The sequence below is a fragment of the Mastomys coucha genome, unplaced genomic scaffold, assembly GCF_008632895.1.
Source record: "Mastomys coucha isolate ucsf_1 unplaced genomic scaffold, UCSF_Mcou_1 pScaffold5, whole genome shotgun sequence".
Classification (NCBI taxonomy): domain Eukaryota; kingdom Metazoa; phylum Chordata; class Mammalia; order Rodentia; family Muridae; genus Mastomys; species Mastomys coucha.
Window position 1 is genome coordinate 100,513,070 of NW_022196911.1, and position 24,054 is coordinate 100,537,123.

General features: G+C 37.8%; 1 protein-coding gene across 10 annotated transcripts in view; it reads right to left on the minus strand.

The window, feature by feature from the left end:
• Nucleotides 1–24,054, minus strand: part of Kansl1 (KAT8 regulatory NSL complex subunit 1) — a 134,048-nt gene that overhangs the window by 40,106 nt on the left and 69,888 nt on the right. For all 10 annotated transcript variants that reach the window (XM_031350970.1, XM_031350965.1, XM_031350972.1 and 7 more), the window contains one exon: nt 240–381. In XM_031350970.1, coding sequence (XP_031206830.1) covers nt 240–381 — 142 coding nt within the window. The remainder of the gene's footprint in view (nt 1–239; nt 382–24,054) is intronic.

Genomic DNA, 24,054 nt, shown 5'->3' on the forward strand with positions numbered 1-24,054 from the left:
TTTTTTGCTCATTTTGGCCCAGATGCCATTTTTTGTAAACATATGTCAGCTGGGGATTATACTCTACTGTTTTTTGAGCTACACTACCATCAGACTCTTACATTAAACTGTTACACTGAACCATTAAACCCTTTATCCTGACACAGTTAAAGAGTTATTGAAAGAATGGGAAGGGATGGGGGGAGGGAGTAATGGCAGCTTTTAAACTGGTTAGAATATACCAAAAATGTATTCCTTACCTTATTAGCACGTATCTGTTTGTAAATATCTGTTTGCTGACGAATTCGATATTCCAAGTCAGAAACATGGGCCTGAAGCCAGTTCCAGCGGCTGACAATAGCAGCTCGGTCTGCAGCCCATCTCCATTCAGACCTGCGTTTCCTACAAAGAAATAAACGGAGTGAAATCCAAGAGCAATACTAACATCTACACCACATGGGGAGAAGAACAGCTTGGGTAGGTTCTTATACAGACAATCATGTAAAAACACACAAAAAAGACAAAGTATACAATCCATAGTAGACACGGGGTTAAGTCACTTCATCCAATTTCCTTCTGAAGTTGCCTAACTAGAGGTGTTAAATGTACCCAACATCATGACAATGTTCTTCTAAAATTGCATTAGATTCTCAGGAGAAAAAAGGTATTTTCTTTGTTAAAATAGTATTTTTTTTGTTTTAACTTTTTACTTTGTTTTTGTTTGTTTATTTATTTATTTATTCATTTATTTATTTATTTAGGTGTTTTCGAGACAGGGTTTCTCTGTATAGTCTTGACTGTCCTGGAACTCACTCTGTAGACCAGGCTGGCCTTGAACTCAGAAATCCGCCTGCCTCTGCCTCCCAAGTGCTGGGATTAAAGGCGTGCGCCACTACTGCCCAGCCTAATATATTTATTTTTTAATCCTAGAAAAATTAAGAATGACTGCAAGTATGGAAATTCAGCCGTTTTTGAATAAAGATCAAAATATAAAACTTTACAGCAAAGTAGAAACCTTCATTTTCTTAGCAAGTAAACTATAACTATAAGTAAAAACTATAGAATTTTTACAGATAAAATCAGAAAGCCATTAATAATCTATATAAATTATAGAATACACTTTTTAGTAATGTGATTCTCAAATATAGCTACAAATATTTGTTTTTAATATCAATTAAATATGGGTTTTTGTTATTGCTGCTGCTGTGGCTTAGAGGCAGGGTCTCATATATTTCAGGCTGACCTTAAATTTGCTATACAGCTAATGATGGCCTTGAATTCCTCATCATCCAGCTCCAAAGGTGTGTGCTACATTGTCTACTACTTTTTTGGGGAGAAAAAGGGGGGGGATTTAAATTTTATTATTATATGTGTATGGTTGTTTGCCTGCATGTCTACATGTAGTGTACATGCCTGCTGTTCTTGGAGGCCAGCAGAGGGAACTGGATCCCCGCCATGTGGGTGCAAGGAATCAAAACCAGGTCCTTTAAAGAGCCACCTGTGCTCTTAATTACAGTGTCACCTCTCTAGCACCTCTCAACTAGTTTTAATTGGAAGCTGAGAATAGAGATTCAGAAAAATATAATATAAACTTGAATAACCAGATATCAAGACATATATAAAGTGGTAATAATTAAAGCAGTACAAGATGAACAGAAGACCAACAACACAATAAAGACTCAAAATTTATAACTGGATACATGAATTGTCAGCTCTTTATATGGACAAAATTAAAGTCACTTCTTTTTTTGTTATGTCTTACTGGCATTACTCCGAGTTTTCAATTTGCTTTAACCTTACAGCTAATATGAGTATGTGAGACCTAGACCAGGGAAGAATTTTCAAATAAAACACAGAAAAACAATTAAAATTTCAGCATATAACAAATGAACAAAGTTAAAAACAAACACTTGTTAGTGGAGAATGTCTGAATCAAGCATACTAAAGATTCAGTATCAGGCTCACAACTGTAACCCAACTCCTGTGAAGCTGAGAGATAGAAGGGTTATCATAAGACTGAGGGCTGTCTAGCCTACAGAGTGAGGTCCTGTCTTTAAAATACAAGAATTCTTTTTAAAAAGGACTAAATATCAGAACGTAACAGATATTGTTCAATATTACCATAATATAAATATTAAATTTAGTAAGAAAAACTCAAATATACAAACACATTAAGTCTTTCAAACAGAGTGGAAAAAGTACCATAAAAGGAGTTAATAGGAAAAACAGAACCCATTTCATATTGCTGATAACTGTAAAAACTGGTAGAACCACTTTTACAGAGAAATTTGGCTAAGTTAAAAAAAAAATAGTTTATGCCCAATCACAAAGAAGTTATACTTCTGAGAATATATTTTTATGGGTGTACAAGGAGAACAGGTTCATTATATAATCTAATTCAGCTAAAGGAGGGAAATAAATTACAGTTTATTCCTTAAGATATTCCTAAAGTAAAAAAAATAAAATTAACTAGATAGAACTCTCTATATCAACATGACTATATCTCAGAAGGCACTGCTAAGAGGAAAATTCACCTCAAGTAAAAATTAAGTGTAGATGATAGTGCAGGTATACATACAGTGTTAATGGGGAAACATGAAAATTAAAAAAAAAAAAAAGAAGCACCACCACAAAAGGACTGTTATATTACCAGTCAGTAAGAATGTATAAAGACATTGGAGCTAACTGACACGCGGAGGCAGGTGGATTTCTGAGTTCAAGGCCAGCTTGGTCTACAGGGTGAGTTCCAGGACAGCCGCTAGATAGGGCTATATAGAGAAACCCTGTTTCGAAAAACCAAAAAAAAAGAAAAAGAAAAAAAAAAAAAAGAGAAAGAGAGTCTCTGACAATGACCCCAAATTTAGTTTATAAACCTGTAAGTATCTCAGGAAACTATCCCAGAACACCAATCACTTGAAACTGCCCAAAGAAAAATAAAGTTTATTTGCTAACTCTGAGCTTAGATAATTTAAGAATTTTTTCTTGTTTACTGTAAAGTGGGTTAGAGGGGAAAAAAGCAAAACAGTTTTAAAGTCTGCTTGAGAAGATACTGTAGAAAAACATTTACATATAGCCAACTAAATGCCAGTTCTGGTTTATATACAATATTAATAGGTTCCTTTAGTTACTGACCATCTATTTTAGTAGTTCTCACAGGTTTAGCAGATTACTATATACCTAGAACTAGGGATATTTTATCCAAACCAATATATAATATGAGGAAAACTATCATATAAATAAACTATAATCATTCTAAAATGATATGCTAAATAGCAGCTATTTTTGAAAATGTAAGATTCAACTCAATGTTTCACTAATGCGTCAAATAAAAGAAGGATTCCTTTTTGCTTTTAGTTCTTACTCTGAGGTTCCTTTAGAATGTTGAAATCATCTCAAATGGTACTGTCAGTAGTAAAAATATTGTTAGAAGGAACAATAACCAGAATCATCTCTCTTAATGTGAGAATCAGGGTCCTTGTGTTGTAATAAAAATATACACAGTGGAGTCTGAAAGGCATCTGTACCACAGGAGAAAATGGCTCAAATCACTTGACTCAGTGATGACCACCATTAGTTTTGCTAAAATTGAAGTGCCATATTAGGAGGGTCATAGATCTCGAGATAGCCTAGGCTGCCTGATAAAAGGCATGACATCTTACAACACACACTTTTACCCCCTGAGACAATGTGCAGCCTTGGTTGTCCTGAAACATGCTGTGTAGATCAAGCTAGCCTCCAACTCACAAAGACTGGCTTGCCTCTGTTGCTGGGAAGCAAGAACACTTTAAAACACAAAGTGCTAAGTGTTTTGATTTCTGCTCAGAAAAGTGAGAATGTGCTGTATTGCCCAGTTCATTCAATTCATTAGTAGGCTATAATCCAAAATGATTACTGTATCAAAACTATGCACTTTTATACACCCCATCTTCAGTGTTTACCAGTACTGCCCAAACCAGCAGAGCAATACACAATAGTATATACTTTTATCTGAGATAATCTCCAGCAAAAGTTACTACTACATCTAAATGTAACAAAACCCAGATTCTGAACTACACTGTAAACACCTGGCCTTAGTGTTGTTTCTAAGTCGTCTAGTTTTACCCAGGATGGAAAATTTAATGAAACCAATAAACAACAGAGCTGAATAGGGACTGAGGAGTTGCCTCAGTGGTAAAGAACACATTTGTTTCAATTCTCAGCACTTACATGGAGACATGGAGGGCTTACTATCTCCACAGGCATCAGGCTTATATGTGGAGACACAAACAGGAACAATACTCATAAAATAATAAAAATAAAAACAAACAAAAAGAACAGATCTATAATATATTTCTCTTCTTTGAGCCGAGGGGGGGGGAGGGAGGGAACATTTCTAATCTCACTAAAACAATGACTATGTCAGAAGGACTTTAAGGTGGTATTTCTGGTTTTTTTGTGTGTTTTTAAGTCCCTGATTTCAATCCTGTCTCCAGTTCTTTCCTTATAATTCAACAAAGAAAGGCTCTATTAAGAAATCCAAAGTAAAATGACTTTATAACATAACTCAGATATCAGAGTTATTCTCAACCAATAACTGGCAGGTAAGTTATTTCAAAGGGTTATATACTACTTACAAGAGTGCAAGAAAAAGAGCTTGAAATACTTGTTTAGATTCACAAAACCAAAAGAAAAAAGTAAGTAAAACTAAGGCTGTCCGAGAGCATACAGAGAATGCAGCTGCCAGTATTTCAGTAAGAGATTTACTAAGTGTCAGGAAGAGGAAATTCTCAGTCACTAACTCCATGGGGAAGCAAACAAACAAACAAACTAAAAAAAAAAACCCAAATCAGCCTGGCGAATTCAAGGGCACCATGGTGTACTTAAGTGAGTTCCAGGACAGAGAGGCAAAGAAAGCAGAGTAAAATAAAGAATAGGAATAGAATGTTCAAGCGATATTACTACTTTTCCCTTTTTATAATCCTGGACATGTAAATTGACCTTTGGAAATAACAGCAATATCTGCCTCATAGTTATGTTGTTCATAAAATGATAAATCCAACTATCAATGCACACTGTGTATTTTAGATAAGAGCACACAATAACTATAACCTTGGGTTTCAACTCACTATCAAAGGTACAGAAGAGAAAGTGGTGAAAGAATAAGATGAAAAGAAATTTCTAGGACAAATTTAAGAAACAGGTTTTCAAGTTACCTACTGACTTTCTTAATCCTTGGACTTTATAACCATTTAAAAGTTCCACCCTAAATGGTAAAAACTTAGCTACAATTTCAGTAATATTAACCACTCCCCTCAAATTTATAGGATGAGGAACAAGACATAGTGAAGAGGAAAGGACCAACTTGTCTAGCGTAAAATAACCAAGTTGAGGATAAATACAAGACAGAGAAAAGAAAGCCCTTTTGATAAAATTTTCTCTTGGCTCATTCTCTTTTTAACTTCTACTAGGTTAGGAAACAGCTTATTAGAAGGGTTTACAGCCATAGAAAGCCTGTTTCATAGGTGTTTTTACATTGCTGATACATACATCTCCAGGTATATATAATTCAACATTTAACTTTTGTCCATTTTACCAGATTACCTCTGGTGTTAAAATGAGATGTATGTATGCATGTTGACAGATTATTCAGTTAAAAAGTTAACACACTTTCAATTCCCTCATTTCCATTAACATAATTATTTATGAGGGTTGATTTTGGATCATAGAGATGCAAAAACCATGTTTTGTTACATTTAAATTTCTAGTATAGACAAATGTTTATAGATCTTTTGAGTAGTAGAAGGGAGATAATAATATGAAATGTTAGAATTAACTATGACACCAGATTTAGATTTGGGAATCTACAAAGACTATATTATTTATGATTCAAAATATAAATTAGAACCTACATGGGGGACAGGGGAGAAGGGACTATCTTTTAAGAGAAGTATTTTGGTTAAGTGGTCTAGAGATAGGGTGGTGGGAACTGTATACTTAAAGAGACATTGGACACCCAAGCAGGACTAGACCACATGGAGCTATATCATCCATGTTTAAACTTTATGAAACAATTTAAGTATTCTCCTGTTTTGGCCTCTGTGCACACATACAAGAAAACATCATTTTTGCTTGTTAAATTGAAAAAGTTAAAAAGCAAACAAACCAACAAAAACCCTAACCCTGCCACCTGCTAAGTTTCAGAGAAATGCTGCTATAAACAGCAATTTCTTCTGGAGAACATAAATTTATCAAAAGAAATGAACAAAAATGTTCCCGCATCAAAAATCCACCTAATTATAATCTGACATAGAAGATAGCTTGTTCTTGCCTGTGTGTATGTACATACACCATATATGTGCCTGATGCCCAGGAAAGCCACAGATGGGTGTCAGATTCCTTGGAAATGAGGTTGTGAACTGTCATTGGGTGCTGGGAATTGAAACTAGATGGTCTGTAAAAGTGTCCAGTGCTTTTAACTGCAGAACCATCTTCTCCCAGCCTACACCCATTTTTAAACTCCTACAGAAAAAGAAAAGAAAAGAAAAAAAAAAAAAAACCCTCAAACTTAGATTGCACTTATATAGTTCCTGTTATTTGCTTGTACCTGAATTGTCTTTTTGGCCTCCACAAATGTTAATCTTATCTCAAATGACTGCAGCACCTTAGCAGGTTTTTTTTGGGGAGTGGTATAGGGGCAGATGCAAAAACTGTATCACTCAATTTGCCTTCAAACTTGTGACAATTCTTTTGCTTCAGTTTCCTAAGTACTCCCAACTAGAAATTATTATAAAGACAAGGCATTCCAACCACTGTATCTGCAAAGGTCCTGACTAGAATAATGCAGCAGCTGATTCCTTCAAATCTGAGCAGAATCTGTGGTTTGAAAACCATTCTTTTTCTGAAAGATTCACTCATTTTATCTTATCCACTGAAGTAATATGAACTAAAAACCCTTTACAAGTTCTAACTTTAAGTCTGTCAAGTTTACTAAAAGTTAGCTATTGGTCTCCAATTCAAGTTTCTCCCTTCAGGATCTCTGAAGCAAGGTCCCATAACTTTTATTTGTTTCCTAAATGACGATCAAGAGACATTTTTAAAAGTAATGAATCTTCATTTGAGCCAAACAAGGGTCAACTGCAGGCAGGACTCCTTAACAAATACAAACAAGACAACAATTTAATTAATGGAAGGTAAGAGTAAAACCTAAGGAAGGATACAGGGATTTCTGTGGTAGGCTAGAAAAGTTGATAGATTTAAGCAATCAGGTTCAATTCTCATGATCAAGTTAAAAATCACTGTTCTAAATACAGAAATATTTCTAGACCACTTTAAGAATCTACGTGCTCTTTTCCCACTTCCAAGGTTAAACTACTCTTTCTACACCTCACGTAGATCAGTGGTTCTCAACTTTCCTACTGCTGTGACTCTTTTTCAAGACAGGGTTTCTCTGTATAGCCTTTGCTGTCCTGGAACTCACTCTGTGGACCAAGATGCCTCGAACTCAAAAACCCACCTGCCCGTGCCTCCCAAGTGCTGGGATTAAAGGTGTGTGCCACCACTGCTCGGCATGCTGTGACACAACAGTTTCTCATGTTGTTGTGACCCCAACCATAAAATTATTATTCATTTGCTACTTCATAACTGTAATTTTACCACTGTTATAAATCACAATATAAATATCTCATATGCAGAATTATCTGGTATGTGACCCCCAAAGGAGTTACAACCTACAGGTTGAAAACTAATGATGTAGACGATAAGGGTTATAAGAAAGGACTGCTACAAACCATCCTAAAGGCTTCATTATTTTAATACCAGAAAATGTCTCATACCAGCCTTAATATTTTTACTAACTTTTCTTTTTTCTGCTATTTACTGTATACTGCTATTTACCATCTGCTTTCTTTGCTCTTATTATTATGTTATAAGCATTACATGAATTTTCATTGTTGAATAATTACAACATCTAAGGGAGTAGAGAATATTAGGCACCAAAAGATTAAGTCATTTTTCCAGAGACACAGGTAAAAATCTACTCAACCCAAAAAAATAGTTCCAGTGACTTTACTTGTGTATACCATAGAACATACCTAAAGGTCTGAGGATAATCTGGAATTTACTTGGTCTTTGCCTTCACCCATATTTGAAAAGGTCTCTTGTTCATTATTATAAAACCCAGACTAGAATGCTGTTCTAAGAGAGGCTAGAAGACTTTCTGTCTCCACTGACCATCTCCCTGTAGGTCTATGTTATGATTTTGGAATCTAAATTCAAGTTCTCACATTTATATGGCACATGTTTTACCTACTTAAGTCACTTTCCTAGTCCTACAGTCACCTTACTTTTAACTACTATACTTCATCACCCAAAATTATCCAAAGTCCAATTTTTCTACACAAAAGTAGTTCTTCCACTAAATGTGTCTGTCTATCCATTTATTTATTATTTTTCAGGACAAGGTTTCTCTGTAGTCCTAGCTGCCCTAGAACTCACTCTGTAGACCACAGTGGCCTTGAACTCAAAAGATCGTGCCTACGTCTGCTTCCTAATGAGTGCTAGGTTTAAACGTATATGCCACCATGTCCAGCTCATAAATTATTTAAGTTGAAAACTGTGGTAACTAAGTCCTTTTACATTACATATCATATTTAAAATTTTCAATTGTGACTGGTGAAATAATTCAGTTGTTAAGAGCACTTGTTCTTGCTGAAAGCCTGGGTTTGATTTCCCAGCACTCATTTGGTGGCTCAAAGCCACCTGCAGTACAACTTCCAGGGGATCCAATGCCTTCTGTGTATACTCTAAGGGCTCCAAGCATGTACAAACTGCACGTACATATATACAGGCAAAATATTCATACTCATACAGTAAAATTATAAAAATTTTTCGATGAACTAAACATTCTGTTGTGATTGTAACCTAATCTCTACAATACTTACTACTTCACTGCCTATTTAATATCAAACTCAACTTTGAATCTTTATGTACGACTTAATTTGTGCTTCTATAGTTAACTATAACTATACTTTAAAAAGTGACGAATATTCAGTTCCTTATTTCTAAAATAGGAGGGAAGGAACAAAGAGGTGTGTGTGTGTGTGTGTGTGTGTGTGTGTGTCACTAAGTGAACTGTTAAAAGGAATCTTACCAACAAATAACTCAAACATTGTAGCTCTGGCTTAAAGAAGTGTTCAGTTAAGAAATGAGGCATCTCAGCCGGGCGTGGTGGCGCACGCCTTTAATCCCAGCACTTGGGAAGCAGAGGCAGGTGGATTTCTGAGTTCGAGGCCAGCCTGGTCTACAGAGTGAGCTCCAGGACAGCCAGGGCTATACAGAGAAACCCTGTCTCGAAAAACCAAAAAAAAAAAAAAAAAAAAAAAAAAAAAAAAGAAATGAGGCATCTCAACAGGAATATTTGAAAACCTAGGCTGTAGCTATTGAAACAATTCGAGACCTTATATAAATCTATTTGAAATGAATGAATGAAGGTGTCTCTTACGTAGGACCCTAATGGATCCTACTTTGTATAGAAGCAGCACAATTTTCTAAAGTACTTCTTTTATTTAGATCATTCCGTTTCCACACAACATAGAGTACCAGTCTATGAGAACAGTGATTGTGAGATCAGCTCCTTAAAGGTAACGTAACCAGGCTTCTCACTGCTGTGACAAATACTTTAGCTAAACACTAAATGAAGACACTGTATCTCACTCTTTCTGTATGATTTCATTGTAGATGGCTTGTTTCTGAGCATGTAACAAAGCAGGGTGTCCCAGCACAACATTGTCATAGAAAAGAGCAGCTCACTTAATGGAAGCAAAGGAAAGACTAGACACAGGAAAGGGTCAGGACAAGGTAGTGGCTCAGCAGTATGCCCTCTATGTGGCTCTTCCTCCTAAAGTTTCTAGAACAAACAACACCACCAGTTGAGGACCATCCTTTCAATACATGTGCCTGTGGAAGAACTATCTTTTCCTCTTCTTCCTCAATATTAGGCAATGACCACACTGTTCTCAGTTCCCATTTTTTATGTTTTGAGAAAGATCTTGATGCCCTAATCCTAACCCTGGCAGCCCTTGAATTTGCAACCTCCTGCCAGAGGCTCCTTGAATACCGGGGAAAAAAAGCCTGAACTAACAGGCAGGTCAGTGTGTATGTGACATTTTATATTCAATCTCTCTTCTATGTTTTTGGCTTTTGAGACAGGATGTTGCAATAATGCCAAGGTTGGCCTCAAACTTCCTGTGTCCCTCTCAAGTGCTAGGCCCACATTGGAGTATACCACACTGGCTAGAAATATTTCTCATAAAAAACGAAAATTTGAGAGAAGCAGCACTTCAAGGAAGAGCAGAACTGAGGCAAAATAAACGTCAGGAATGAATTCAGAGGCATGGTTATAGACAATACAGAACATGTTTCCTTCTTTCTACTTTAAGCCTGTTTCTTCCCTGATACAATAGCAATATTACTCAACTTCAGAGTGTTGTTACACTGACTTAATATTTAAAGCACATACATTATACACGGCGTGACCTTCTCTCTAGATTGTAGATGTATGTGCATTCATCTATGTACACACGCATGGTTGTGGAACCAGTAGAAGTTAGAAGGCATCTGACTCCTTGGAGCTTGAATTATAGGAACTTTTGAGTTGCCCAATGTGGGTGCTGGGAATCAAATTCCAGACCTCTCTAAAAGCACCAAGAGCTCTTTTAGGGAAAATAATACAACCACTGTTTAACGTCATCACATTATCTTTATTATTTGCCTCTCAGTATTGGTGGAGATGCTGCTAAACAACAGTAGTAACAGCACAGAAAGCACTAATCTACATACTTCTCAAATACATTGGCTTCTGCCTGGAAATACTAGTAAGATCAAAGGTGGAAGAGCAAAAAAATATTAATTTCTGCCCTGGAATGATAAAGCCTAAAATATCCTGGCCCCTATAATCACCGCCACACTTTTAGCAAAAGAAAAAAGCATGTAGGTGTTGGAAGGGTGGTCCAAGGTTCTTCTGACCTCCAGGCACCAGGCACACAGGGGTGCACAGACACTCATACACACAAAATAAATCTTTTAAGGATCCAAAACCCTCACACAGACATACATACAGGAAAAACATAATGATCTACTCTGAAGAATTTTTTTTGCATACACATAAAACTGAGTATACTTATTTGTAGCCTCATTTCCATTCAGTATGTTAAACATCCTCCACTAATCACATCATCATCAAATAACAGAAAAATCTATAACTACCCTATCAACATAAACATAAAGTATCTCCATTTTTTAAAGACCCTGAATTCACATTAAGTCTACAGCTTTCATCAAGCTGAGGCAGAAAGCATAGCCTGTGATAGACACATAGCAAGACACACCAAGAGAATACTCCTTTGGAGTAGTTTTTGGAGCAAGACTCCAAAAGAAAAAAACTTTTAAAGATTTTACTTTTATTTTATGAATATGGATGCTTTGTCTGTATCGACATATGTGGAGCACATGTGTACATGGTGCCCAAGAAAGCCAGGCACTGGATCTCTGTAACCAGAATTACAGGCAGCTGTGAGTTATGTGAGCGCTGGAAACTGAATACTGGTCCTCTGCAAGAACAAGTGCTCCTTGCTGTAGAGCCATCTCTGTAGCCCCAACCAAAATAAATTTTAAAAAGGAAGCCTGGGCAGAGCATGGTGATACACACCTTTAACCTCAGCACTTGGGAAGCAGAGGCAGGCAAATCTATGGAAAACCAAACAGACAGACAAACAAACACCAAAAAACAAACAAAACAAAACAAAAACTGAGTACCAGGACAGCCAGGGATAAAAAGAGAAACAAGTGTGTGTGTCAGGGGAGGGGTAGACAGGAGACAAAGCATGACCCAAAGAAAGAAAGAAAGAAAAAAAAAAGAATGAAAGAAGGAAAAGGAAAAAAGGGGGCTGGAGAGATGGCTCAGCGGTTAAGAACACTGACTGCTCTTTTGAAGATTCTGAGTTCAAATCCCAGCAACCACATGGTGGCTCACAACCATCTGTAAAGAGATCTGATGCTCTCTTCTGGTGTGTCTAAAGACAGCTACTTACACATACTTACATATAAAAAATAAATCTTGAAAAAAAAAAAAGGAAAAGAGAGGCTTGGGAAAACAGTTCAGTTAGTAAAGCACTTGCATGCCTGAGGATATGGGTTCCACCTCTAGTACATATGTTTACAGCATATAATTCCTGTTGGTATCAGGACCTCTGAAACCTGTGACATCACATAGGCGGGACCCAAACACCTGTTGCTGGATGCCAGGAACTGATCCAAATTGCTATCATGACTGCATCTGTAATCCCATCTAAATATTATGATCTCTATACTTGCTTCCTCTCTGACCAGACAAAAGATTATTGTAGAAAAAGGCCAGTCGAATATGGGGGCTGCTCATATTAGTCTTGTCAGATACACATGCCAGGATAACAGACCAATCATTTCTTCACACTGCAAGACACCCTTTTTCTACATACAAGACCCATGGGATTCCAGGTGGGAGACAGGAGTTGTTGGTAAGCTCTACCGTAAAAATCAGCCTGGGTCCCCAGTAAGTACCATCTATATCCAGAGGAAATATGTCTCAATTGCCCAACCCCTGAATATCGGAAAAGCAGGGGAGATAATCAAATACTCCTCTGAGGTCCTTACCTCTTTGACATCACTCCTCATAAATGGCACTAACTTGTCATTTCACCTTTGCTTCAGACTTTGACCTCAGCATACAAACTCCTTAATATCACCAGGCCTGGACGCTTTAAAGATTGCTGGCTTAATGCTACTTTTGCCAGCTCTCTTATTCTGGTTTCTAGCCATATGCCTCTTTGCTAATACAAAAATGTACTTCTTTCTAGGTAGAGAGAACAACCTGTCAAAGTTACCTAAGGTTTTCATTTCTAACCTGTCAATATGATTTTTACTACTGTCATTAAATTCTATTCAGTTATAACCAATCTATATAGTGCTCAATCTTGTCGGAAGCTTGTTGACTATTAAGTTTATGACAGACAGAATTCCCAAAAGCCTCTAAAATTTCTCCCACAAGGCCTCAGAAGATGTGGACAAAGCTACAGGATGCCGCCTGGATTGTGACATGACAATCACTGAAATAGGCAGTGAACAAAACTGGATACTCTGAGTCAAATGACTTAGCTAAATCATGTCACACATATCCATTCCACAGGAAAAAAGTGCTGCCTCTTCCATGCTTGAAAGCCAGACTGACAGCCCAAGTTGCCATTGAAACCACAAAGTCTACATGAACTGTTGGCTAGTGGACCCTGTCATTTTTTGAATAAAATATAACTGGGGTATATAACTGCTAGATTTCCCAGACTTCTGACTACATTAACAGCTAAGACAGCAGCTAGAAAAAGCTTTCACAGATGTAATCTGTTATCTCCTTACCTAAACTCGGTTTCCATTAATTAAATGCTTCATATTTCCTCTTCTTGCTATGCCACTGTCCTAACATTATCTGAGTTCCTAAAAATTTCCCTAACTCTAATGAAACATTTGACTATATGATCCAACTTTTTAATCTTGTTCCTTCTGCTCCATAAATGGCTCATCTTAAAGACTGTTCATGTTGTTAACTCATGTTGTTATTTCTTTTATATAACTTATAAGCTACAGGAAACCCTCTCAGATCCTCCTCTCATGGACCATATAGACTCCATCCAGATGAAGTACATCTGCCCCAAGTTCCCACTTACTACCTATTCCAGAGGGTGGGATTCCGCTGGGTTTCAATTGTACATCCTAATTATTTTTTTTCTTTCTCCCAAATGTACTTAATCTTATTCTCTACCTATAATAATGTGTTCCAACATCTTGTCAAGTCCAGGTGTTTGTTACATCCAGGACAGCTCCAGAGATGCAACCTTTAGATGCTCCATCTCCTGTCACAGACACAGATGCTTCTTACTGGACCTGTTCTTCTGATACACCCTCAGATGGCTCCACACACCCTGGACAGCAAGAAAGCAGCCAACTCTCCTAAGACTGAACAAACACCCCCCCACCAATTCCTATAGGTTCCCCAGAGACACGTCGCCCCCAATGTCAGCATGAAGCAGCCAGATATCACTGACAACCCTATTCCTGCTTCATCATCACCTCTTTTTAATTTCTTCTTTTTTAACTAACCCAAAATGGGGGAATGTTGGCATTCTGTCTGGACTCCATCCCTACAGATACCCGGCAACAGCTAGGCATGCTCCTCCCCACAGTAACCTGGCAACAGCCAAGTAGGCCTGGCCCTATAAAAGGGTCTGCTCGCCCCCTCCTCTCTCTACATAAGCTCTTGCTCCCTTGTACCCCTCGTTCCCCATTCCCTTCCTCCCTCTCTACAAGTGGCCATGGCCAGCCTTTATTTCTCTCCTCTCCTCTCTGCCTTTCTCTGCCTCTACTACTCTCTAACCCTCCCCCCCCCCAATGCCCTAAATAAACTCTATTCTATACTATACTATACCCTGTGGTCTAGTCTCTCAGGGGAAAGGGATGCCTTGTCATGCCCCGCTGAGGGACCCCTTCCCCCACACCCAACCAGAAAATATTCATATAGCTCTTTCTCTTTTTATGATCACAACAATTCCAGCACTGAGAGCAGAAGTAAAGGAGAGTCAAAGGTTCTTACCTGCCCAAGCAATGCTAAGACACCTTGTGTCTCAAAAAAAGATGGAGTTTCTGAGAATGACACCCACCTGAAATTACCCTCTGGTCTGCATCCTTCATGAACACTCAAATGCACACCCCATGAGCTCAATAAACTTACACCTTAACCTAACACAATGATGAGTCTTAGTATCACAATAAAAGACATTTCACTTTTTAAAATGCAATAGGGAGTACATAGCCTCATCGACAAAGTATTCTTGCCACTCTGAAACCAATAATCAAATGTCTAGAACAAACTATCAGTATATCGAACGTAGGACAAAGTATGGTAACACCATAGGGACACAAACAAATTCAGAATATAGGTTAAATGAAATAGTGGTAGGGGAACTATTACAAATTAAACAAGTTTTAAAAAACAGAACAGAAAAATATAGTGAGTATAAGACATTTTCTAGATCCTGTTCAGTATAAATCCACTATCATATATACACAAATGTATATGTAATACATATAATGAAAAACAAGGGCTGAATGCTGGCCATTTATTACACTATGTAATGAAATAATTTTAGTAGGAAAAGAATGTACTTTCAAACTGTATCTTTTCTACATGTGTAAACCTACAAACATTTGTAAAACTAGGACGTAATTATACTCGGCTGGGTTTTTTTTTTCTGCTTCATTTTTAAAAATAGAATAGTGTTTAAAGATGCCAGACCTGAGAGAGAAAAGGATGGCGGCACCCATCTGTAATACAAACATTTGAAAGGTTGAATCAGAAGGATTTTCATAAATCTGAGATTAGCCAGAGCTACATACATAGCAAGTACAGGCCAAACAGGGGTACAAAAGTTAAGACATTGTTTGAAAACAACAAGTGAGATACCTCATGCACCTATACACAGTTGTGTACATGCACACCATGCACACACTGTAAATGTAAAGTAACAGATCCTGAACCTTACAGACTTTCTGGTAGTTCTCTTGACAAATTGAACTTTCAAATGTTAAGGCTTAAACACAATTTTTCTAATGTCTTCTTGCTGTATTGTGTGTGTCAGGCCAGGCATGGTAGTTTAATGCCTATAATCCCAGTACCTGGACTGGAGAGATGGCTCAGCGGATAAGAGACTGCTCTTCTGAAAGTCCTGAGTTCAAATCCCAGCAACCAAATGGTGGCTCACAACCATCTGTAATGAGATCTGATGCCCTGTTCTGGGGTGTCTGAAGACAGCTATAGCAAGCCTGACCAGAGCTAGAGCTGGAAAGATGGCTCACTGACTGCTCCTCTGGAGGTCCACACAATAAAAACGTGTCTTATAGCCTTGATGACATTGTAATTCCACAACTAGATGTTTACTTTTTTTTATCCTCAACTGTAAAGATTAGCCTGGTCACTAATGAATTACAGGCCAGCCAGAGCTTCAAAGTGAGATGCTATCTCCCAAAAACACGAAATGAAAGATAACTAGAAGATCCTCAATATTGACCCATGCTCTCCACACTTCCACACACTCACACCCATTATAAACAAGTACAAATAAAAGACATGTTCCCGGGCTGGTGAGATGGCTCAGCGGGTAAAAGACATGTCCCTAAAAAAAGAGAGCAGGCATTCCACCAGAACACAACAAACAGTCCACTGAATTGACTCTGATATTAAAAAAAAATTAAAATAAATTAACTTCTGCTCTTAATTAAAACATAGCATGTAGATGATCAGGCAACCCAGGAATACATTTACCAGAATTACATAGTCTGGCAGATTAAAAAAAAAAAAAATCAATGAGAATCATGGTGAGCTGGCAAGAACATAACACCGCAAATCATCTACCCATTTCATTTCAAGCTATCCCAAGTACCTCTGCAAAGATGAGAAGTCCCAGCCACCCGACCTTATCTGTAGTGTAAAAACAACTCTGGCTGGCTGAGGAGTTTAAAGCTGAGCTGGATTAGTACTAGTCTTAAGCAATAGCCATCTCTATTGTAATAGAGTTTGGGATGGCTTTCAATAAATGAGGCATGCATACACATTTGTAGAGAAAAGGGAATAATATTTCTCTTTTTACTACAGGATCTAGGGAACAGTTTTCTACACAGCAAGTTCAACGGCCAGCCAGGGTTCCATAACAGGATTCTGTCTCCAAATAAAATAAAACAGAGCTGGGCTTGGTGTTGCACACCTTTAATCCTTGCACTCGGGAGGCAAAGGTAGGTGGATCTCTGAGAGGCCAGCATGATCTACAAATCAAGTTCTAGGAAATTAGATACATAGATAGATATCAGTGCAACCTAAACAGATCCTCAAGTTGTGAGGACTGCACACCAAGTGTTTTACATGTTGAACCATTTTGTCATCCCAAGGTTAATTTTTTTCCAAAAACTTTTATTTCATGTATGATCATTGTACTTCAGGCATATTCCATTTGACCCAAATCCAATCTTTACAAAGAAAGGCATGAGTGCAAAGTCAAAGCCTGGCACAGGGGCACATGGCTGTAGTTCCAGTACTCGTTGTTTCAGACCAGTCTTATACATAGGAAGATCATCTCAGTAAACAACCACAATTAAAGGATTTTTTTATAGGGACCACTGGTGATTGATAAATAGCTTAAGACACCTTGGAATGTATAAGTGACTGAACCAAAACAGAACAATGAAACTACTTCCAAACCAGTTATCACTAAAATTCTACTTCTTACATGACACTGTTTTTATGAGCCCTTTACTGAGTGAGTACAAATATATCTACACACACTATAGAACTTAAGTGAAATATGCTATGAAGAGGGTACTTCAATACTTAATCTATGACAAAGGAATAAGTTAAATTATAAAATTATTAGGTAGCCACGTGGTGGCACTGTGCGCCTCTAATCCCAGCAATTGGGAAGCAGAAGCAGGTAGATCTCTGAATTCGAGGCAAGCATGGTCTGCAGATCAAGTTCTGGGACGGCCAGTACTACATAGAGAAACCCTGTCTAAAAACAAACCAGAATAAAACAAAGCCCCCTTCCTCCCAAAAAACTACACCATGCATTGTTGTGATAGATTTGTCATAATACTCATGTTGACAAACATGTCCGCAATTTACACTTGGATCTCTTTATTTTGAAAAACATGTAATGACATGCATTCATCAAAACTGTGCAATGTTATCCCTCTTCCAGAAACAAACAAACAAACAAACATCCAGAGAATGGTGTTCTAGCTCTGTGTAGTCCTGGCTGTCCTGGCACTCACTCTATAGACCAGGCTGGACTCGATCTCAGAAATCTGCCTGCCTTCTGCCTTCCAAGTGCTGGGATTAAAGGCCTGCGCCATCACTGCCTAAAGTTTAGCAAACTAATTGTTTTGTTAATTCACAAAAAAGAATCTCCATTATCCGGCGGGAGAGGTAGCTCAGCGGTTAAGAGCACTGATTGCTCTTCCGAAGGTCCTGAGTTCAAATCCCAGCAACCACATGGTGGCTCACAGCCATCTGTAACGAGATATGATGCCTTCTTATGGAGTGTCTGAAGACAGCTGCAGTGTACTTACATATAATAAATAAATAAATCTAAGATTACTTTAAAAAAAAAAAATCTCCATTATCACCTACCTGGCCCAAGCAGCCATTTTTTTCCTCACAAGAATCCTGCAACAATCCCTTAATCTTCATTCCCTTGCTCCTATCTTACAGCAATGAAGCAGTTCCTTTCAAACTAATTCAGCTCAAGAAAGCAGCTGCTTTCTTTCCATACATTAGAGCATGGGTCTCAAACCTCTTTGGGAGCTGAACTACCCTTTCACAGGGGTCACTTAAGACCATCAGAAAACAGATATTTATATATTACAATTCATGACAGTAGCAAAATTACAGTTCTGAAGTAGCAAGGAAAATAATTTTAAGGTTGGGGAGGTGGTGTCAAAACCACTGCCTTAGAGTAACAGCTACAATCCTTGAACAGCCTTAGAGTAACAGCTACAATCCTTGAACAGCCTTAGAGTAACAGCTACAATCCTTGAACAGCACGCAAACGGCCTTTATGTCTCCGACTTCACTTTCCATTTCCTCTTACTGGCGTGTATGCTTGCTGAGAATACTATATATCTCTAATGTTTTGGCACCTGCTGTTTCTTTTGCCAGAAACACTTCCCTGTGTCTGTCTGTCTGTTCATCTTTATACCAACAGTGTGTCTGTACTTAGGCCAAGCCATCCTACTAACACTGCATTCCCTTTGTTCCTATCCTCTGTATGGCTCCCTTTTCTGCTTTACTTTTCACTAAAGTGTTTATCATAATATGACTATTAACTTATTATCTTGACAAACCCTGCCACAAGAAAATACAGGGCAATATTTATATGCCGTTTTCTCAGAAAATGAAAAATGTCTGGCCTTCAAAAGTAAGCACTCAGTAATTATTTGTTGGAACTAACAAGTAAGAAATAATGATTCTTTAGGATGACATAACTGAAAACTGGTGAGGAACTGAAGCCAGAATTTGTTCAGAGGCTTAGAATCCTCTATTAGACATGCTCATGGCTCGAGGCTTGGCTTCTTTTTTGGGAATTCCATTATCTATTTCTCAAGGCTCTAATATAGCAACAAAGTACACAAATGTTTTTAATTCTACTATCAGTAATTATATGGGTAGATTTTTTTTAATTAAAAAAAAAAACTTAAATGGGCTGGGTGATGATAGCACATGACTTTAAACTCTCAGGAGGCAAAGGCAGGCAGATAGCTGTGAGTTCAAGGCCAGCCTGGTCTACAGAGTGACTTCTAAGGGGAGTCAGGGCTACACAAAGAAAGCCCTGTCTCAACAAACAAACAACTCAACAACAAAAACTTAAAGCAGGCATTCACACCATTAAATATGGTATATTTATTCATATTTATAACAGAAATGTTATAAAATAAATTAGCTAGGAAGTACTATGTGTAAAAGGTCCTCATTGGCCACAAAGATAGAAACCATTACCTATCCCAATCAAGCAACTTTTGTCTCATGAAAATGAAAGCACTCCTACTAAAATCAAGTATCTAGAACAAATCAACCCATGGACAGAGTTCACCAAGTGCCAATACCTTGACTGAGGTAGGAACAATGTGTGCCTCTCATCTCAACAATAGTTGTGTGACACAAACTATTTCATTTCCCAAGATTTGCTTCTATTTCAACAGAACCAATTCTTGTGGTTGAGAATGAAGGTCAGCAGAAGGGTGGTCCCTAGTATCACAAGTTCCCTCCCTCCCTCCCTCCCTCCCTCCTTCCTTTCTTTCTTACATAGGCTGGGCTTACTGTGTATTTCTGGTAGGCCCGACATGTGCAATGTTGACCAGGCTAGCCTCCAAATGACAGGATTAAGGCTTGCACCACCAAGGTGGGCCAAACTCCTCATGTATGAATGCTCTAAATGATTGGGCCACTGACAGGCCCAAGTAGCACAAGTACTTGCTGGCAAGCTAGAAGATCTGAGTTTGAGCCCTAGAACCCACAACTAAATAAGTGTATTTTTTTTTTTTAAGTTAAAAAGATTAAACAGCCAGGCAGTGGTGACGCACGCCTTTAATCCCAGCACTTGGGAGGCAGAGGCAGGCGGATTTCTGAGTTCGAGGCCAGCCTGGTCTACAGAGTGAGTTCCAGGACAGCTAGGGCTATACAGAGAAACCCTGTCTCGAAAAACCAAAAGAGAGAGAGAGAGAGAGAGAGAGAGAGAGAGAGAGAGAGAGAGAGAGAGAGGGAGAAAGAAATACACATCTGTAAACCTAGTACTTAGGAAGAATTTGAGTTTGAGGTCAACCAGAAATACACAGCCAGAGCTGGATCTGGAAAAAGAACAGTAACAACAAAGTAGCTAAAGTAGTAATTTCAGCATTTCAGATCCATATGGTTGTCTTTAGTGATAAATTCTTGTTATCATTACTACCCATTTCAACTCAGTTCTCAAGCTTTTAAAACTCAATGATGGAAAACAAAGAATACATTTTACATTAGTGTTAGTAACACTAAAAGTAGCTAATACTCAACAAAGCTTAAAGAGCCTGGTACTTGACATACATTATTTTCTATTTTTTCTAACAACCTAACAGAGTAAACATAATGTTTTAAGGAAACTTACTATTAGAAATGGAATTACCCTCTCTCAAGCATGCTCTCTCGTTCTCTCAAGCGCGCGCACTCTCTCCCTTCCTTGTCTTTACTCTCTCACCTTTCTCTCTCCTCTTCCCTTCCCCATCTCTCCACGTGTCCATGGCCAGGCTCTACTTTTCTACCTTCTCTCCCTCTCCCTCTGTCCCTCCCCTCCCTCTGTTTTCTACAATAAAGCTAAAATCAATAAAAAAAGTGAAATTACCTCAATAAACATACATTTAGTCAGTGCATGCAGAAAGTAAGCTTCAGATTTAAGTCTACATGCTAAAATATAGTCAATAGGAATTGGAGTCTAAATAATATCAAGAAGTACTATAAATTCACTACTGGAACAAATAAAAAGGTGGTTAAAATCTTAAAATACTTTAGTAAAATTTCTCAAATTTATTGAGTTTTCTTGAATCTTCCATAGTCCTTTATGAAGCAGTTGAGTACACTACCCTGAAGTACTTAATTGCTTTGAGAAATAGGAAAAAAATGTCAATATGTATCTGGTTATATATTCTAACAAAATGAATTATGAAGCTCACAAAAGAGAACAAACAGGAACACTACAGGATTTCAGTGCCCTTGTCTTAATTTTTAATTTACTATTATGTGGGGGTAATATGTGTGACAGAGTGGGTGCACATGTGAAGGGATACACTCAGCTCATTGACAAGATCAGTTTGACTGAAGCCCAGTGACACAAATAACAAAAGGTCAGACTGTACAGCAAAAAGCAGAGCATGAATCCTGCAGGTACTTTTTTAGAATCTGAGTTTTAGATTGTGACAGGAAAATCTGAACATTTGAAAATTTTACATTTTGAAATCATGTGAATGTTATACTGTACGTGATCAAGAACATCAAGGATATTTCGTTCTAGAGTTGCCCAGGCAAGACTAAAATAGGATGAGATACACCAAACTGCAGAGTGTGGTTTGAATTGAGAATGTAATTTTAAGGGAAGAGTCAACAACACTCATCAGTAGACTAGAACACAAGATATGAGCAAGGCCACACACAGATGACCCTAACACCTGTCTCACTAACAGGAAATGTATGCAATATGTTCTAGTTCAATGAATAAACAGTTGCCAACAGAAGTAAAATGATGCAATTATTTTGGTGAGAAAATATTAAGGTATTTAGTGTGGAAATTAACCACTTTGGGGGTATGAGGGGGAGAGAACCGAATGTTAAACATTCACGAGTGTAAGAGAAGGTAAATTTGCTCAAGTACCTGAGCCTACTGGGCATACTTTTCATTCTAACTACCACATATTTTACTGAACTAAAAAAATTTTTCAATTTAAAATACCATATGCTTGAAAATGGAATACATGCATATAAAAACTGGTCATTTATGTAGTTGGCTCCATGGCTAAGAGCAATGGCTGTTTCAGAACAACTTGGATTGACTGCCAGCACCTACATGGCAGCTAACAGCTAACTTGAGTTCTAGATCCACCATACTCTTCTGGATTTTGAGAGTACTGCAGACATGCATGGTACACAGACATAAGTACAGGCAAAAGACATACACATAAAGATAATAAATAATTTTAAAAACTGTTCATTTATAAAAAGAAACCACAGAATTTAACCAACAGTGCTTTGCTACAAGATTACAATGTTCTTACACATGTAAGTGCATTCTATAGTAAGTATGATCTTTGTTAATGTACGCAGAGCCAGAGACCAACTTAATGTGCCAATTTTTGGGTGTAAATCACCTTGGTCTTTTTTTTTTAAACAAGGTCTCTCTTTGGCATGAAATTTGCTGATTAAACTAGTATGGCTGGCTGGATATTCATCAGCTTTCTTCTCCTTACCCCATGATGGGATTACAAGTGCAGAACAGCATGCCAGTTGATGTTTTTCAATGGATTCAAGAAATCAAACTCATCATCGTATTTACATAACACTCAACCAATTAAACTATCGTCATAATAAACCCTGCAACCCATGACATGACTGCTTTAACGGAGAGACCTAGATTAGATTACCAAAACCAGAGATCCTTGGCTCTCAGTGATCTACACAGTGTACATGTGTAGGTCAGGGCAAGCTTGAGTGTTCCGCAGGCTTCTTCCAGCTTTTCTTGGTCCATCTCCACCTCCCACCCATCCACTGCTGAGATTACAAATGCTTTTTTACATAGTTTCTGGGAATCCAGACTCAGGTCACAATGCTTGTAAAGCCACAGACTTTATTAAGCTATCTCCACAGCATTAAGTAAGTTTGAAAAACAAGAATGCTGAGGGGGGAGGAGGGCTCCCTGGAGAGAGAGCTCAGTTATTAAGAGCACTGGCTCAATTCCAATTTCACAGGATCCAAAACCCTCTTCTGGCCTTGAGCACCAGGTATGGACACTGGACATTTATGTAGGCAAAACACCCAAATATAAAATGAAATTTAGAAAAGAATGCTGGAGACCAACCTTAGGCCAGTCAATAGATCAGAATCTAACTGAAAGTAATACCAAATTTTTTCTTAAATGTTTTCCAGTCATCCATGAGCATGCTAAAAGTACCAACTCATGAGTCAATAAATTAGAAGATTTAGGTAAAAGTCTTATCACAGTGATGTGAGTAGGCATTCTGGAAGACAAAAGGCTGTGGCTTAAAGCCAGATATGATGGCAAATGTGGCTATAGTAAAAAGTAATTTTGGACATGGTAACACAGCACTGTGGAGATACAAATAGGAGGATCATGAGTTTGAGGCCAGAAAAGGCTACCGAGTTAGAGATGTATGATGAAACTAAACAATTTTAATAATGATATTACCACAAACATTCTTTCTCTCTGGCCTTGCATTTTTGAATTATTATTCTAGAAGGCAGTATTCTTAAGAGATAATTCCAGCTATTACTGCACAGCTAAATCTATATTCAGCCAAGTAAATCTTTACATAGAAAATGTAAAATAATATCCAAGTTTTTGTCCTTTCCCCCTTCATCATATCAATGAGCTTTTAAGATATGTAGATTTCGCCGGGCGGTGGTGGCGCACGCCTTTAAGCCCAGCACTTGGGAGGCAGAAGCAGGGGGATTTCTGAGTTCGAGGCCAACCTGGTCTACAGAGTGAGTTCCAGGACAGCCAGGGCTACCCAGAGAAACCCTGTCTCAAAAAAAAAAAAAAGATATGTAGATTTATACCATGTATAGCACTTTATGATTAATTACCAAGGTTTTAGCTACAACATAAACATTTAAGAAATATTATAACAGATACTAGGTTGACCACTTTTCTTTCTTTCATTCTTCCTCACAACAGCTCAACTATGCTTCAGTGAATAAATGAAAATCTGAGT